The sequence below is a fragment of the Eschrichtius robustus genome, chromosome 17, assembly GCF_028021215.1.
Source record: "Eschrichtius robustus isolate mEscRob2 chromosome 17, mEscRob2.pri, whole genome shotgun sequence".
NCBI lineage: Eukaryota > Metazoa > Chordata > Mammalia > Artiodactyla > Eschrichtiidae > Eschrichtius > Eschrichtius robustus.
The window spans coordinates 14478696-14495467 of NC_090840.1; the positions used below are offsets into that span (position 1 = coordinate 14478696).

A 16772-nucleotide genomic window follows, 5' to 3' on the forward strand; every position below is an offset into this window, starting at 1 on the left:
CGATTTGTGTTGCCGTTTTTCACTGAATAAACCACTCAAGAAGAAAGAAGAGGGTTCTAATCTGTAAACAAAAATAGTATCTTTATTAAGATATTATTTATCTAGACTTTATGGCTACTCTCTCGTTGCTTGTTCTTTCCCCCACCAAAGCTGCTTCATTTCTTACATTCCCACAGTTATGGGGAATAATGGGCTACCCCCTGTACAGGCAGCCCTGCTTCACTAAGGCTGGACACCTAAGTCAGTTGCCGTACAAGAATGTTACGCCAAAGTTCAGTTCAGAAACTTGAGATCGTTTACTTCTGTCTCTTATTCCTGTTGTGCTTGGCTACTCTGCCTTGCCCCACTGCCCCTATCAAAATAAAATCTTCTCATGTATTTGTATTCTTAACCACTGTTGACATATTTCCCAGATCTTTCCACTGTGGCCTATGGAACAGGAATTTGATTTGCAAACTGATCATTCTTCAGTGCTATTCAAAGGACACTCTCCACGCCATTTTTGCCTTATTTGAAATGTTCCTAGAAGACATTGCTTCCCTTTTAGCCTTCACCAGGGAAAGCTGCTCTTTTCAGTTGCCATGTGTCAAGCACCATGAGATAACATTAATATTCTACCTGAAATTCTCCTTCTTTTTAGGCTTATGCCATTTGTCCTGTTTTCCTGTGTCTTTCCTTGTCACTATCATCTCATCAGTCACTGCTGTTTTTTCGTGTGGGGTGCTGACATTTGGTTCATTGGTTTCCTCTCTACCACACTCTTATCATTAGGAAATTTTAACTTTCATTTGGGTTATTTATCCAATCTCCTACCATTAAAATTCCTTGGCCCTCTCAAGTCTAGTGCTCTCCTAAGGAAGTGTAATTTTTTTTCTTATCAAATGTGAAATAGCATCCTACTCGAAGATCTTAGATTACTATAATCTATAATCTACCCAAACCTTCTACCTTTCAGATTCTCTATTTCCCACTAAACCCACACTTCAGTCTTCCTTTGGTACCCAGACACTTCACTACTCCTTTTTCTTCAAGTATGCCAGACCACAGCTGGCTTCATCCTTCAGCCTAAGGTCCGTGCTACATAGAAGAGTGATGTTCATCTCTTGGGAACTTGTAAGAAATGCAGTTTCCTTGGCCCCATCCGACATCTACTCAGTCAGAAACTCTAATAGTGGACTCCAGCAATCTGTCCTTTTTGTTTTTGTTTTTCATAAATTTATTTATTTTTTGCTGTGTCGGGTCTTCCTTGCTGAGCACGGGCTTTCTCTAGTTATGGCAAGCAGGCGCTACTCTTTGTTGCGGTGCGCGGACTTCTCATTGCGGTGGCTTCTCTTGTTGCGGAGCACGGGCTCTAGGTGCGCGGGCTTCAGTAGTTGTGACTCACGGACTCTAGAGCACAGGCTCAGTAGTTGTGGCACATGGGCTTAGTTGCTCCGCGGCATGTGGGATCTTCCCGGACCAGGGATCGAACCCGTGTCCCCTGCATTGGCAGGCGGATTCTTAACCACTGTGCCACCAGGGAAGTAACAATCTGTTTTAAAAGCCCTCCAGGTGATTCTGATACACTTAAAATTTAAGGGAACCACTAATATAGAGCATTAATTCAACTGCTCTCTTGCCAGAACCTCTAATATCTTTGGGTGGTAAAGGACATTCAAATGTGAATACATCATTATTTTATTCAAAGCCCCTCTATGTGTAAGATTTCTAAAAATTTACCAAGTTCTCCAACTTTATTCAGCATCTACTTTACATATAAAATCACCACCTTGAATCCAAATGTTTTTGTAGTTCTTATTCATCTAAATTTGAATTTTCTAAAACTGTCAAATACCAAATGCTTAATGATACTTCCAAAGGTGTTTCCCTTTATAACTCTCCTCTGTGGAGGAGGCTGAGCGAGGCTAACTTGCTCAAGGTCATGTGCATGAGAAGGGGTTGAGCCAGAAATTGAACTCAGGTCAATCTGAGTACAAAACCCATGCTTTTATATCTTGCTTCTAAATTTTGTGAAACAGCCATTGCATTGCCATGCCTCTTTCCTCTAGCTGAAGCAGTATTTACCATTGTAGAATTTTTAAAAGTGAGTTATATAAAAATCTATTATCAAATAACTTTGATAAATATCAGGTAAAATAGTTCTCTTTATTATAAGACTTCTAAGAGCCTTTAATATGCTGGTGTGTATTTTGATCCTCCAAAAGGCCGATGGTATATTGCTGTTGAAAAGTCTTTGATCAAGGAACCATTTGTTTGTGGATCATGTATATTAACAGCTTGCAGGACTAGTGTTCCAAGATCTGCTTTGGAAAACTTGGGCTTCATCTATTTCCTTTCTCTTCAAGAAATGTGAAGGTTTATCTCCCCTGATGCCCTTATTTCACTTTCTTTGATCTTCTGTTTTATTTCCCCGCTCTTTTTAACTAGAATACTCATGTCCCCTTGTCCTACTAGGCACTGCTCTTCTGCCTCAGGGGTGCATTCAGAGGAATTACATGTAGTGTTTAATATTATGCGCCAAGCATTAAAAATATAGGGTATACATGTAAATATGCACTACTTCATGCAAATCTCATAATAATTTTGTGACAATTACGTTAAATTACAAATGTTATAGCATCACAATATGTGACATGTATATATCCAATCCTGAATAGTCTGTGTTATGGTAGCAGTCTGTAGAGCATGACTTTCCTGCCAAACCCATGCTGGACGTAAAAATTTATGACTGTGATTTAGATGGGATCTTCCTACAGTCCACGTATAGATTCATAACACGATCTGGAGGGGCATTTTGCCCTAGTGTTTATTTAAGATCAGAAAAGGTTTAAATTGAAAATGACTGAACTATGAAATGAGAACATACACGCCATTAAACAGTTAACTTGTGTGTCACTGCAGTCACTATATACTCTGAGTGTAGTTTCGATATTAATTTCAGTTCATCCTCATTAGGAATTGGTCAAACTGCAAGGGAACTGTGTTTAATGGGCTTTTTCTTCCTGGTCCAGCGTATGACCTCTTTTCCTTTCATTGCGCAGGTCCTGCCGATCTTCTTCTCTGTGTACCATGCTCTTCTTGTCCTGCACTGGTCTACTCTGGTAGGTTTGCTCAGGGCACTTAATGTCAATGTCAGGGAATGACGGGCACCACTTGCAACTACTTGAAGTTCAGGTTTTTTAAAAATACGTAGTCCTCGTGACCTATAATGAGAAAAAGATTTTCCTCCAACTGCTCTGCATGATGTTTTCTCTTTGTTTTTGTGATTTGCATGGATCTCATGCTCCTCATCGAGTCTGTAGTCTCTTGTGCTGAGGAAGTGGGAGGAGGATTTCAAACCCCTTCTTCCTGGCAGGAAAATGACTTTTAGGTATATGTGAGATGAGAACATATACCCCCCTTTGTGCAGACCATGGACTCTATGACACCATTAAATATATCTTAGAGATACAGCATCTCAAAACAATTTCACATCCGTGGACATGAGGTTACTCTATGGGCTGGATATATAAAGATGAACAATTCTCAGTATCTTCTCTCAAGCATGTTACAGAGGGAAGTAAAGGGTCGAGTATGCCCTTAGCACTCATAGAATCATGAAATACCAAAATAAGAAAGAATTTGAGAACTATCTACTTCTCTTCCCATCTCATGCTCGTCTCTTCTCTGCAATATCCCCACCAAACAGTTCACTAGCTTCTGTATGGGCAGCTTGAGTAATGCGAGTACACCACCTACTGTGCTCTGCTCTAGTCGCTCAGTGACCCAATCATTTTGTATTAAGAAATCACCTAAAGAAATAATTTCTTCAATGCTGTGTAGTTATCAGAATATTATTATGCTCATTGCACATGTTTTATAATAAAACTTGGAAAATGTAAAAAATGGAAACAACCTAATGGCCAACAAAAGAGAATTGATTTAAAAAAATTACAGCAATCTATATAATGGAATAATGTGCATCTGTTACAAAGAATGAGATATATATTGAGATATATATTAACTCGATATATACATAGATTTGTACTGATATTAACTGAATCCATCTATCTATCTATATCGATATATACTTTGATGTGGAAACAGTTTTTACAATATTGTTACATAAAAAAGTGAGTCACAAGACAGTATACTAGATACAGTTCTTTTTTTGTTATATATAATGCATAGACACATACACAATCATATACAGATGATTCTTGAACAATGTGGGAGTTAGGGCACCGATTCTCTACATAGTTGAAAATCCGCATATAACTTCACAGTCAACCCTCCGTATCTGAGGTTTCACATCTGTGGAGTCAATCAACCATGGATTGTGTAATACTGTAGTGTGCATTTATGGGAAAAAAATCTACATGTAAGTGGACCTGCGCAGTTCAAACCCATCTTGTTCAAGGGTCAACTGTATTTCCATCTGCAGAATACTGTCTGGATGGTTAAAAAAAATGTCTTGAAAAGCTACCTGCACCCCCATGTTCATTGCAGCATTATTTACAATAGCCAAGATACAGAAAAACCTAAGTGTCCATCAATGGATGAATAAATAAATAAAATGTGGTATACACACACACACACACAATGGAATATTATTTAACCATAAAAAATAATGAAATCTTGCCATTTGCAACAATATGGACAGAACTTGAGGCCATTATACTAAGTTAAATTACTCAGACAGAGAAAAACAAATACCATATGATCTCATTTATACATGGAATCTAAACAAAACACCAAGCTCATAGATACAGAGAACTGATTGGTGGTTTCCAGAGGCAGGAGGTGGGCAAAATGGATGAAGGTGGTCAAAAGGTACAAACTTCCAGTTGTAAAATAAATAAGTCCTGGGGATGTAATGTACAGCATGGTGACCAAAAACAAACAAACAAAAAACACATGAATTTCTTATGTTATACAAATGTTTAAAACCTACTTTAAAAGAAATTACTCTCCTATTTTGCTCCAAAATCTGAATCCTCATAGCTTCCTTCTTTCTAGTTCTGTTTATTTTTGTATCACAAGCAAAAATTGTATCCCTCTTCTACGTAACAACTCTACCATTGCAGGAGCGCAAAGATCATGTGGTTCTCTTTCTTAGTCCTTCAAATGTTCTTTGCATGACATACAGGCATACTGCCCTTCAGAATAAGAGATCCAAATGAGTAAATCATTCATGTGGTTTATATTAAATAAAGGCCTCCAGTGAATCAGGAACTATGCCAGAGAAGGACACATCACTGTCACAGGTAACAGAAGCTTACTAGATGGTGAAGTCACACATTAAACATTACTTACATGCAATAATGATGATTATTATTATATAAGCATTAGGTTGAGATAAGTGCATGCAGCAGGGGGATCCTAGCTTGACTACTGGTCAAAGGGCCCTGAGAAAATGATATTTAAGACCTAAAGTAGTAAGCGAGAGAGAGGAGTTGGCAGGGTTGGTTGGGATAAGTAGAGCTTTCCAGATAAGGAGAAAGTATGTGCACACATAACCCAACTCCCTTCCTCCCTTCCTCCCTTCCTCCTTTCTCCTTTCTCTCTCTTCCATCAAACAACTACTTATTGAGCAAAGACCATGCACAAAGGATTCTTTCAGGTCCTGGGAGTCATTCAGAGATTGATATTCTTCTTTCAATGTGTTTATGATCTAGTGGGTGAATCAGAAATATTAAATATAACTCAGGTACAAAGCAGGAAAAAAAACACATAACGTATTCTTTTTTTTTTTAACATCTTTATTGGAGTATAGTTGCTTTACAGTTGTGTGTTAGTTTCTGCTTTATAACAAAGTGAATCAGTTATACATAGACATATGTCCCCATATCTCTTCCCTCTCACATCTCCCTCCCTCCCACCCTCCCTATCCCACCCCTCTAGGTGGTCACAAAGCACCAAGCTGATCTCCCTGTGCTATGTGGCTGCTTCCCACTAGCTATTTATTTTACGTTTTGTAGTGTGTATATGTCCATGCCACTGTCTCACTTTGTCCCAGCTTACCCTTCCCCCGCCCTGTATCCTCAAGTCCATTCTCTAGTAGGTCTACATCTTTATTCCCGTCTTGCCCCTAGGTTCTTCTGAACATTTTCTTTTCTTTTTTCTTTTTTTAGATTCCATATATATGTGTTAGCATACAGTATTTGTTTTTCTCTTTCTGACTTACTTCACTCTGTATGACAGTCTCTAGGTCCATCCACCTCACTACAAATAACTCAGTTTCGTTCCTTTTTAGGGCTGAGTAATATTCCATTGTATATATGTGCCACATCTTCCTTATCCATTCATCTGTTGATGGACACTTAGGTTGCTTCCATGTCCTGGCTATTGTAAATAGAGCTGCAATGAACATTGTGGTACATGACTCTTTCTGAATTATGGTTTTCTCAGGGTATATGCCCAGTAGTGGGATCGCTGGGTCGTATGGTAGTTCTATTTGTAGTTTTTTAAGGAACCTCCATACTGTTCTCCATAGTGGCTGTATCAATTTACATTCCCACCAACAGTGCAGGAGGGTTCCCTTTTCTCCACACCCTCTCCAGCATTTACTGTTTGTAGATTTTTTGATGATGGCCATTCTGACCGGTGTGAGGTGATACCTCATTGTAGTTTTGATCTGCATTTCTCTAATGATTAATGATGTTGAGCATTCTTTCATGTGTTTGTTGGCAATCTGTATATCTTCTTTGGAGAAATGTCTATTTAGGTCTTCTGCCCATTTTTGGATTGGGTTGTTTGTTTTTTTGATATTGAGCTGCATGAGTTGCTTGTATGTTTTGGAGATTAAACCTTTGTCAGTTGCTTCATTTGCAAATATTTTCTCCCATTCTGAGGGTTGTCTTTTCGTCTTGTTTATGGTTTCCTTTGCTGTGCAAAAGCTTTTAAGTTTCATTAGGTCCCATTTGTTTATTTGTGTTTTTATTTCCATTTCTCTAGGAGTTGGGTCAAAAAGGATCTTGCTGTGATTTATGTCATAGAGTATTCTGCCTATGTTTTCCTCGAAGAGTTTGATGGTGTCTGGCCTTACATTTAGGTCTTTAATCCATTTTGAGTTATTTTTGTGTATGGTGTTAGGGAGTGTTCTAATTTCATTCTTTTACCTGTAGCTGTCCAGTTTTCCCAGCACCACTTATTGAAGAGGCTGTATTTTCTCTACTGTATATTCTTGCCTCCTTTATCAAAGATAAGGTGACCATACCTTAGAGTGTGTGTGTTAGTTTCTGCTTTACAGATACACAGGAGGGAGGGCCCCTGCTGCGGTCTCCTCATGACCCTTCATGCCCCCTCCTTCCCTCGAGGGTCTCTAGGGTGTCTCTTCCCCCAGCGACGAAGGGCAGAACCATGACAGTTACCCCCACCCCCGTCCCCCCCAGGGAACCTAAAAAAAAAAAAAAAACTACTAGAGCTAATCCTTTTTGACCCACCTCCTAGAGAAATGGAAATAAAAACACAAATAAACAAATGGGACCTAATGAAACTTAAAAGCTTTTGCACAGCAAAGGAAACCATAAACAAGACGAAAAGACAACCCTCAGAATGGGAGAAAATATTTGCAAATGAAGCAACTGACAAAGGATTAATCTCCAAAACATACAAGCAACTCATGCAGCTCAATATCAAAAAAACCAACAACCCAATCCAAAAATGGGCAGAAGACCTAAATAGACATTTCTCTAAAGAAGATACACAGATTGCCAACAGACACATGAAAGAGTGCTCAACATCATTAATCATTAGAGAAATGCAGATCAAAACTACAATGAGATATCATCTCACACCGGTCAGAATGGCCATCATCAAAAAATCTACAAACAATAAATGATTAGCTCTAGTAGTTTCCTGGTAGCATCTTTAGGATTCTCTATGTATGGTATCATGTCATCTGCAAACAGTGACAGCCTTACTTCTTCTTTTCCAATTTGTATTCCTTTTATTTCTTTTTCTTGTGACTGCTGTGGCTAAAACTTCCAAAACTATGTTGAATAATAGTGGTGAGAGTGGGCAACCTTGTCTTGTTCCTGATCTTAGTGGAAATGGTTTCAGTTTTTCACCATTGAGGACGATGTTGGCTGTGGGTTTGTCATATATGGCCTTTATTATGTTGAAGTAAGTTCCCTCTATGCCTACTTTCTGGAGGGTATTTATCATAAATGGGTGTTGAATTTTGTCGAAAGCTTTCTCTGCATCTATGGAGATGTTCATATGGTTTTTCTCCTTCAATTTGTTAATATGGTGTATCACGTTGATTGATTTGCGTATATTGAACAATCCTTGCATTCCTGGGATAAACCCCACTTGATCATAGTGTATGATCCTTTTAATGTGCTGTTGGATTCTGTTTGCTAGTATTTTGTTAAGGATTTTTGCATCTATTTTCATCAGTGATATTGGCCTGTAGTTTTCTTTCTTTGTGACATCTTTGTCTGGTTTTGGTATCAGAGTGATGGTGTCCTCGTAGAATGAGTTTGGGAGTGTTCCTCCCTCTGCTATATTTTGAAAGAGTTTGAGAAGGATAGGTGTTAGCTCTTCTCTAAATGTTTGATAGAATTCGCCTGTGAAGCCATCTGGTCCTGGGCTTTTGTTTGTTGGAAGATTTTTAACCACAGTTTCAAGTTCAGTGCTTGTGATTGGTCTGTTCATATTTTCTATTTCTTCCTGGTTCAGTCTCGGAAGGTTGTGCATTTCTAAGAATTGGTCCATTTCTTCCAGGTTGTCCATTTTATTGGCATAGAGTTGCTTGTAGTAATCTCTCATGATCCTTTGTATCTCTGCAGTGTCAGTTGTTACTTGTCCTTTTTCATTTCTAATTCTATTGATTTGAGTCTTCTCCCTTTTTTTCTTGATAAGTCTGGCTAATGGTTTATCAATTTTGTTTATCTTCTCCAAGAACCAGCTTTTAGTTTTATTGATCTTTGCTATTGTTTCCTTCATTTCTTTTTCATTTATTTCTGATCTGATCTTCATGATTTCTTTCCTTCTGCTAAATTTGGGGTATTTTGGTTCTTTCTCTAATTGCTTTAGGTGTAAGGTTAGGTTGTTTATTTGAGATGAGATGTTTCTTTTTCTTAAGGTAGGCTTGTATAGCTATAAACTTCCCTCTTAGAACTGCTTTTGTTGCATCCCATAGGTTTTGGGTCGTTGTGTTTTCATTGCCATTTGTTTCTAGGTATTTTTTGATTTCCTCTTTGATTTCTTCAGTGATCTCTTGGTTATTAAGTAGCGTGTTGTTTAGCCTCCATGTGTTTGTATTTCCTACAGATTTTTTCCTGTAATTGATATCTAGTCTCATAGTGTTGTTGTCAGAAAAGATACTTGATACGATTTCAATTTTCTTAAATTTACCAAGGCTTGATTTGTGACCCAGAATATGATCTATCCTGGAGAATGTTCTATTAGCACTTGAGAAGAAACTGTATTCTGTTGTTTTTGGATGGAATGTCCTAAAAATATCAATTAAGTCCATCTTGTTTAATGTATCATTTAAAGCTTGTGTTTCCTTACTTATTTTCATTTTGGATGATCTGTCCATTGGTGAAAGTGGGGTGTTAAAGTCCCCTACTATGAATGTGTTACTGTCGATTTCCCCTTTTATGGCTGTTAGTATTCGCCTTATGTATTGAGGTGCTCCTATGTTGGGTGCATAAATATTTACAATTCTTATATCTTCTTCTTGGATTGATCCCTTGATTGTTATGCAGTGTCCTTCTTTGTCTCTTGTAATAGTCTTTGTTTTAAAGTCTATTTTGTCTGATATGAGAATTGCTACTCCAGCTTTCTTTTGATTTCCATTTGCATGGAATATCTTTTTCCATCCCCTCACTTTCAGTCTGTATGTGTCCCTAGGTCTGAAGTGGGTCTCTTGTAGACAGCATATATACGGGTCTTGTTTTTGTATCCATTCAGCCAGTCTATGTCTTTCGGTTGGAGCATTTAATCCATTTACATTTAAGGTAATTATTGATATGCATGTTCCTATTACCATTTTCTTAATTGTTTTGGGTTTATTATTGTAGGTCTTTTCCTTCTCTTGTGTTTCCTGCCTAGAGAAGTTCCTTTAGCATTTGTTGTAAAGCTGGTTTGGTGGTGCTGAATTCTCTTAGCTTTTGCTTGTCTGTAAAGATTTTAATTTCTCCGTCAAATCTGAATGAGATCCTTGCTGGGTAGAGTAATCTTGGTTGTAGGGTTTTCTCTTTCATCACTTTAAATATGTCCTGCCACTCCCTTCTGGCTTGCAGAGTTTCTGCTGAAAGATCAGCTGTTAACCTTATGGGGATTCCCTTATGTGTTACTTGTTGTTTTTTCCTTGCTGCTTTTAATATTTTTTCTTTGTATTTAATTTTTGATAGTTTGATTAATATGTGTCTTGGCGTGTTTCTCCTTGGATTTATCCTGTATGTGACCCTCTGTGCTTCCTGGAGTTGATTAACTATTTCCTTTCCCATATTAGGGAAGTTTTCAACTATAATCTCTTCAAATATTTTCTCAGTCCCTTTCTTTTTCTCTTCTTCTTCTGGGACCCCTATAATTCGAATGTTGGTGTGTTTAATGTTGTCCCAGAGGTCTCTGAGAGTGTCCTCAATTCTTTTCATTCTTTTTTCTTTATTCTGCTCTGCAGTAGTTATTTCCACTATTTTATCTTCCAGGTCACTTATCCGTTCTTCTGCCTCAGTTATTCTGCTATTGATCCCTTCTAGAGAATTTTTAATTTCATTTATTGTGTTGTTCAGGGTTGTTTGTTTGCTCTTTAGTTCTTCTAAGTCCTTTTTAAATGTTCCATTTATTTTCTTCATTCTATTTCCAAGATTTTGGATCATCTTTACTATCATTATTCTGAATTCTTTTTCAGGTAGACTGCCTATTTCCTCTTCATTTGTTAGGTCTGGTGGGTTTTTACCTTGCTCCTTCATCTGCTGTGTGTTTCTCTGTCTTCTCATGTTGCTTAACGTACTGTGTTTGGTGTCTCCTTTTCGCAGCCTGCAGGTTCGTAGTTTCCGTTGTTTTTGGTGTCTGTCCCCAGTGGCTAAGGTTGGTTCAGTGGGTTGTGTAGGCTTCCTGGTGGAGGGGACTAGTGCCTGTGTTCTGGTGGATGAGGCTGGATCTTGTCTTTCTGATGGGCAGGTCCACGTCTGGTGGTATGTTTTGGGGTGTCTGTTACCTTATTATGATTTTAGGCAGCCTCTCTGCTAATGGATGGGGCTGTGTTCCTGTCTTGCTAGTTGTTTGGCATAGGGTGTCCAGCACTGGTGCTTGCTGGTCGTTGAGTGGAGCTGGGTCTTGGCGTTGAGATGGAGATCTCCTGGAGATTTTCACCGTTTGATATCACGTGGACCTGGGAGGTCTCTTGTGGACCAGTGTCCTGAACTTGGCTCTTCCACCTCAGTGGCACAGCCCTGACGCCTGGCTGGAGCACCAAGAGCCTGTCCTCCACACGGCTCAGAATAAAAGGGAGAAAAATAAGAAAGAAAGAAAGAAGAAGATAAAATAAAACAAAATAAAATAAAGTTATTAAAATAAAGAAGAAAAAATAATTATTAAGAAAAAAAAATTTTTTAAGTAGAAAAAAAAAATGGACAGACAGAACCCTTGGACAAATGGTAAAAGCAAAGCTATACAGACAAAATCACACACAGAAGCATACACATACACACTCAAAAAAGAGAAAAAGGGAAAAATATATATATATATCTTTGCTCCCAAAGTCCACCTCCTCAATTTGGGATGATTCGTTGTCTGTTCAGGCATTCCACAGATGCAGGTGCATCAAGTTGATTGTGGAGATTTAATCTGCTGCTTCTGAGGCTGCTGGGAGAGATTTCCCCTTCTCTTCTCTGTTCGCACAGCTCCTGGGGTTCAGCTTTGGATTTGGACCCGCCTCTGCGTGTAGGTTGCCTGAGGGCATCTGTTCTTCGCTCAGACAGGACGGGGTTAAAGTAGCCGCTGATTCGGGGGCTCTGGCTCACTCAGGCTGGGGGGAGGGAGGGGTACGGAGGAGGCGGGGCCGGGAGGAGGCGGGACGAGCCTGCGTGGCAGAGGCCGGCGTGACGTTGCAGCAGCCTGAGGCGCGTCGTGTGTTCTCCCGGGGAAGTTGTCCCTGGGTCACGGGACCCTGGCAGTGGCGGGCTGTACAGGCTCCCGGGAGGGGCGGTGTGGAGAGTGACCTGTGCTCGCACACAGGCTTCTTGGTGGCGGCAGCAGCAGCCTTAGCGTCTCATGCCCGTCTCTGGGGTCCGTGCTGATGGCCGCGGCTTGCACCCGTCTCTGGAGCTCCTTTAAGCGGCGCTCTTAATCCCCTCTCTTCGCGCACCAGGAAACAAAGAGGCAAGAAAAAGTCTCTTGCCTCTTCGGCAGCTGCAGACTTTTTCTCGGACTCCCTCCCGGCTAGCCGTGGCGCACTAGCCCCCTTCAGGCTGTGTTCACGCCGCCAACCCCAGTCCTCTCCCTGGGATCCGACCGAAGCCCGAGCCTCAGCTCCCAGCCCCGCCCACCCCGGCGGGGGAGCAGACAAGCCTCTCGGGCTGGTGAGTGCTGGTCGGCACCGCTCCTCTGTGCGGGAGTCTCTCCGCTTTGCCCTCCGCACCCCTGTGGCTGCGCTCTCCTCTGTGGCTTCGGAGCTTCCCCCCTCTGCCACCCACAGTCTCTGCCCGCGAAGGGGCTTCCTAGTGTGTGGAAACCTTTCCTCCTTCACAGCTCCCTCCCCGAAGTGCAGGTCCCGTCCATATTCTTTTGTCTCTGTTTTTTCTTTTCACTTTTGCCCTACCCAGGTGCGTGGGGGAGTTTCTTGCCTTTTGGGAGGTCTGAGGTCTTCTGCCAGCGTTCAGTAGGTGTTCTGTAGGAGCAGTTCCACGTGTAGATGTATTTCTGATGTATTTGTGGGGAGGAAGGTGATCTCCGCATCTTACTCTTCCGCCATCTTGAAGCTGCACATAACGTATTCTTGAAGTGTGGACATATCCCCTTGCCATCCTAGTCATATTTTTCTAGGAAAAAATAAATTCTTTCCAATCAAGCTGTATGGACAAGTAGTTCCAGTGCCGAAGTAGGACACATGCAGCCTGACCCACCTTATGCTGCTCTAGTTTTCTAAATTCAGTTTCATAATTCCTTCCAGGAGAGTAATTGTGTACATACCTTGCAGGTATTTCTCATTGGCCATATTTGGAGAGAAGCCAATCTATTTTAACAGTCCAAGATATTTTTGTGCATTATATATGCAAAAAATCTTTTATACAGATACCAGAAATTGATATAATGGCAGTAAAATATGGTAAATAGAGGTAGTCCTCTAAGGTCAGTGTCACTGTAAAATTTCCGATGGAGTATAGGAAAGCATTAAAATCCCAGTCTTCCTTTTTAATATGCTGTGCTATAGATCTATCATTAAGCACATCTTCGTTTGTTTTCTTTCTGCCTTACAGGTCTGTGAAGCAGGCAGAAGAAGTTGCAAGTGGTCCTTAAAGAAATGGCAATTATTCAAATCCTTATGTATAGTTCTAATTTTATTTGCTACGTGTAATCATTTAGAGAATGGTTATTTTTATAATATCAATAATGAACAAGTACTCTTGTAACCAGGGGTGCCTAAGTGTGTAATCAGAGAACACTAACTCTGGCAAAGCATTCTGGGGAGGTCAGGCTGCCTACTGCCTTTTGACTTGGTTAGTGTCCTGGGCTTAGATTACTTTATACCTAGTTATTAAGATTACTATTTGATACTTTAAAAATTGCCTGATTCAAATAACTTTGCTTAAAATTTTTCTGTATTTTAACTTGTCTAGGGTTTTCTACTTCTTATATTTTTATAATACTTTCTCATTTTTTAGATTAGTAAACATTGTACTTACCCACACGTGCCAAGACAAGCCATTTAGATCTCTCCAGGAGTTAGCTATTGGTGTCGTCACCTGCCATATGTGTTTTTGTGCAGCAGCAAGAGGCGTGTTCTCCACCACTGCTCCTTCCTCGATTATCTTCCCTGTTCTTATCAAAATAAATAATTGATATGTTAATTCACTAAAGCAGATCCTTAAGGAATGAAATGCATGGCCCAAAGCATATGCAATGAAAACTGTTTGACCATTTATCCGATTATTGAACCCAATTAAGGTTATCCATTTTAAATTTGATATATGCTTGCTTTTGGAATGTGTTATGCATTGATGCTAAATGAATGGAACTAAGTAAATGTACTGAGTATCTTACTGTCTGTTTTATCTTATTTGTCTTAATCTAAGTTTACTTTCTGGACCTTTAAGGCATATGGTTAAATTATAAAACTGCGTGTGTAACTGTCAAAGAAACAAACATTAAAGGCCAGAACATGGCTAAAGAATAAACAAAGAAATTCTGATTGTATGAATGAAGTCATAGTCCTAAATCAAGTAATATAATAAATTTTCTTATGTTAACATTTTTGTGTGCATGGGAACTCATGAGACTAATTTTCATCAAAGTTATTGTTTTTTATGGGTAGAAACAAGTTAAAGGCTTAGAAAACAGTATATTTTTAAGCAGAAAAGAGAAAAGGCATGAGAATAAGTTTATGAGACCAGAACACGCCTCTATTTAAAACATCCTTACCATGAAGAATATCTTCAAAAAAGTTCTGAGAATCCAAATGTTCTCCCTGTTGGGAATAGTCTTTCTTTAAAAAATGTCACCCCAGTGCCTTCATCTGAGCCGTACTTTCCTCCATCACATCCAACCATCACTTGGTCAGTTTTTGTCCTCCTCTTGTCCACAGACCACTTCCTGAAGACAGTCACCCTACTAACTGCCACATCGACCTCGGGAATCAGATCCACCAGGACGTCAGAGTGTGTATTGCTGAAAATGCTACCACTGGACACGAGTTAAGGTGGACAGATTTTAATCAGTGATAAACTATTGCAATAAAGAAGAGAGTTCAGCATGAACTGAACTCAGCTTCGATTTGTACAGAGGTGACTGGGTGTTTTAAAGGGAGTGAGGGAGTAGGTATGAGGGATTGCCACTTACTTGAGCCAGGTCAAGGGAATGGAAATCTGTAAAAAGCAGGAAGGGGGGTTGATCCATGTGAAACTCCTCTGGGTTTGCTAACTGGCACTTATGGAAGTTTGACTTCTATCCTCCCTCAGAGACTGGACAACAGGGGCTCTATCTTCAAGTAAGTGTCAGCTGGAACAAACAGTAGATTCTTTTGACAGCCTTGTGCTTTCCCAGATAGGAATTTAGGAGGTCATTCTATGGATGCTGCCTTGACTTAGAAACTATGTTTGTGTTTGTTCAAGTCTTTTAATGTGGGGGTGGGAGGAGGTGGATAAAATCATTTGTACTGAGAGTCGGCAGTTTTTATCGGCCAAGGTTGAGGCCTGGTCAAGAAGAGTGCTCAATAAAAAAGAACAAAATAATGCCATTTGCAGCAACATGAATGCAACTAGAGATTATCATACTAAGTGAAGTAAGTCAGAAAGAGAAAGACAAGCACCATATGATATCACTTATATGTGGAATCTAAAATATGACACAAATGAACCTATCTATGAAACAGAAACAGAATCACCGACATGGAGAACAGACTGGTGGTTGCCAAGGGGGAGGGATTTGGGGGAGGGATGGAGTGGGAGGCTGGGGTGAGCAGATGTAAGCTTTTATATATGGAATGGATAAACAACAAGCTCCTACTGTCTAGCACAGGGAACTATATACAATATCCTATGATAAACCATAATGGGAAAGAATATAAAAAAAGAATGTATGTATATGTATAACTGAATCATTTTGCCATACAGCAGTAATTAACACAACATTGTAAATCAACTATTCTTCAATTTTAAAAAATTTTAAAAAATAAAGAAGAGGTCTCAGGGGAGCCAGGCTAGATATATGCTCACTTTTAGAGGGAGAGACTCTTCATCAATGTCAACCGGGCAGGTCTCTCTCTCACGCGCACACACACACACACACGCCACAGTCTCTGCCCTCTCTTTTTTTTGTTTTTCTGCCCTCTCTTCTTTGTCAGCTCCAATAACCATTTTCAGAGGCCAAGGGCCTGTTAACAGCTGGAGCCCAGCACAGGAAATTTCCCCAGGTTGCTTTCCTATCTCCTCTTTCAAATGTCACACATGAAATCTGAATCTCTTGGCACTCATCCTGGCTCCCATTACTCATTTTGTCCCTTTTGTGTTTCTTAACAAACTCCAAAGTTATTGGCGGAGGTAGGCTTGAAAACCCCACACAAAAAGGGCTCCTAGAAATATGTTTAGAATGAGGGGAAGATGTTGAGTTCCGTTGGGGACATGTCGAGCTCCGGACTGGGGACGTAGCCAAGACTTTGAGTGTCATCAACATAAAGATAATCAAGCAGAGGTATCAGAGATCAGGGCAGTAGATGGCATCACCCAGTGAGAGTGTGTGCAGCGAGAACAGGGCAGATGCCTCAGGAACATACACACCCGCACTGAAGGGACTGAAAAAGTGATTTCAAGAGTAAAGATTTTATGTACGCTGGACAGAGTGGGTGGCCCACACACTGCTTCTAGGAAGCAGAAGGTCAAAAGCAATGCACTTTAATGCCCCCGGTTCCTGTAAGCACAGCTGGATTTCAGGGGACAGACAAGCATGGGCTCATTTGTGGAACAACCTTTAGTGGTCTAGTTTAAGACTGTAGAAACTTCCTGTGGGTAGCTGGAATAAAAAGCAGCTGTATAGGGGGTGGTGTGTAAGAAACTAGTATCCCTTATTTAGGAAGAAAAACTAAGGCATTACCAATTTGAGGTGTTTTTAGTTAGGGTGTG

At 40.1% G+C, this 16772-nt stretch overlaps 1 protein-coding gene across 1 annotated transcript in view; it reads left to right on the forward strand.

Moving 5' to 3' along the window:
• The window catches only part of C17H8orf34 (chromosome 17 C8orf34 homolog), a 357552-nt gene that overhangs the window by 331338 nt on the left and 9442 nt on the right, over window positions 1-16772 (forward strand). The window contains 2 exon segments of the mRNA XM_068525761.1: window positions 3042-3101; window positions 14741-14854. Coding sequence (XP_068381862.1) covers window positions 3042-3101; window positions 14741-14853 — 173 coding nt within the window. The 3' untranslated portion in view covers window position 14854.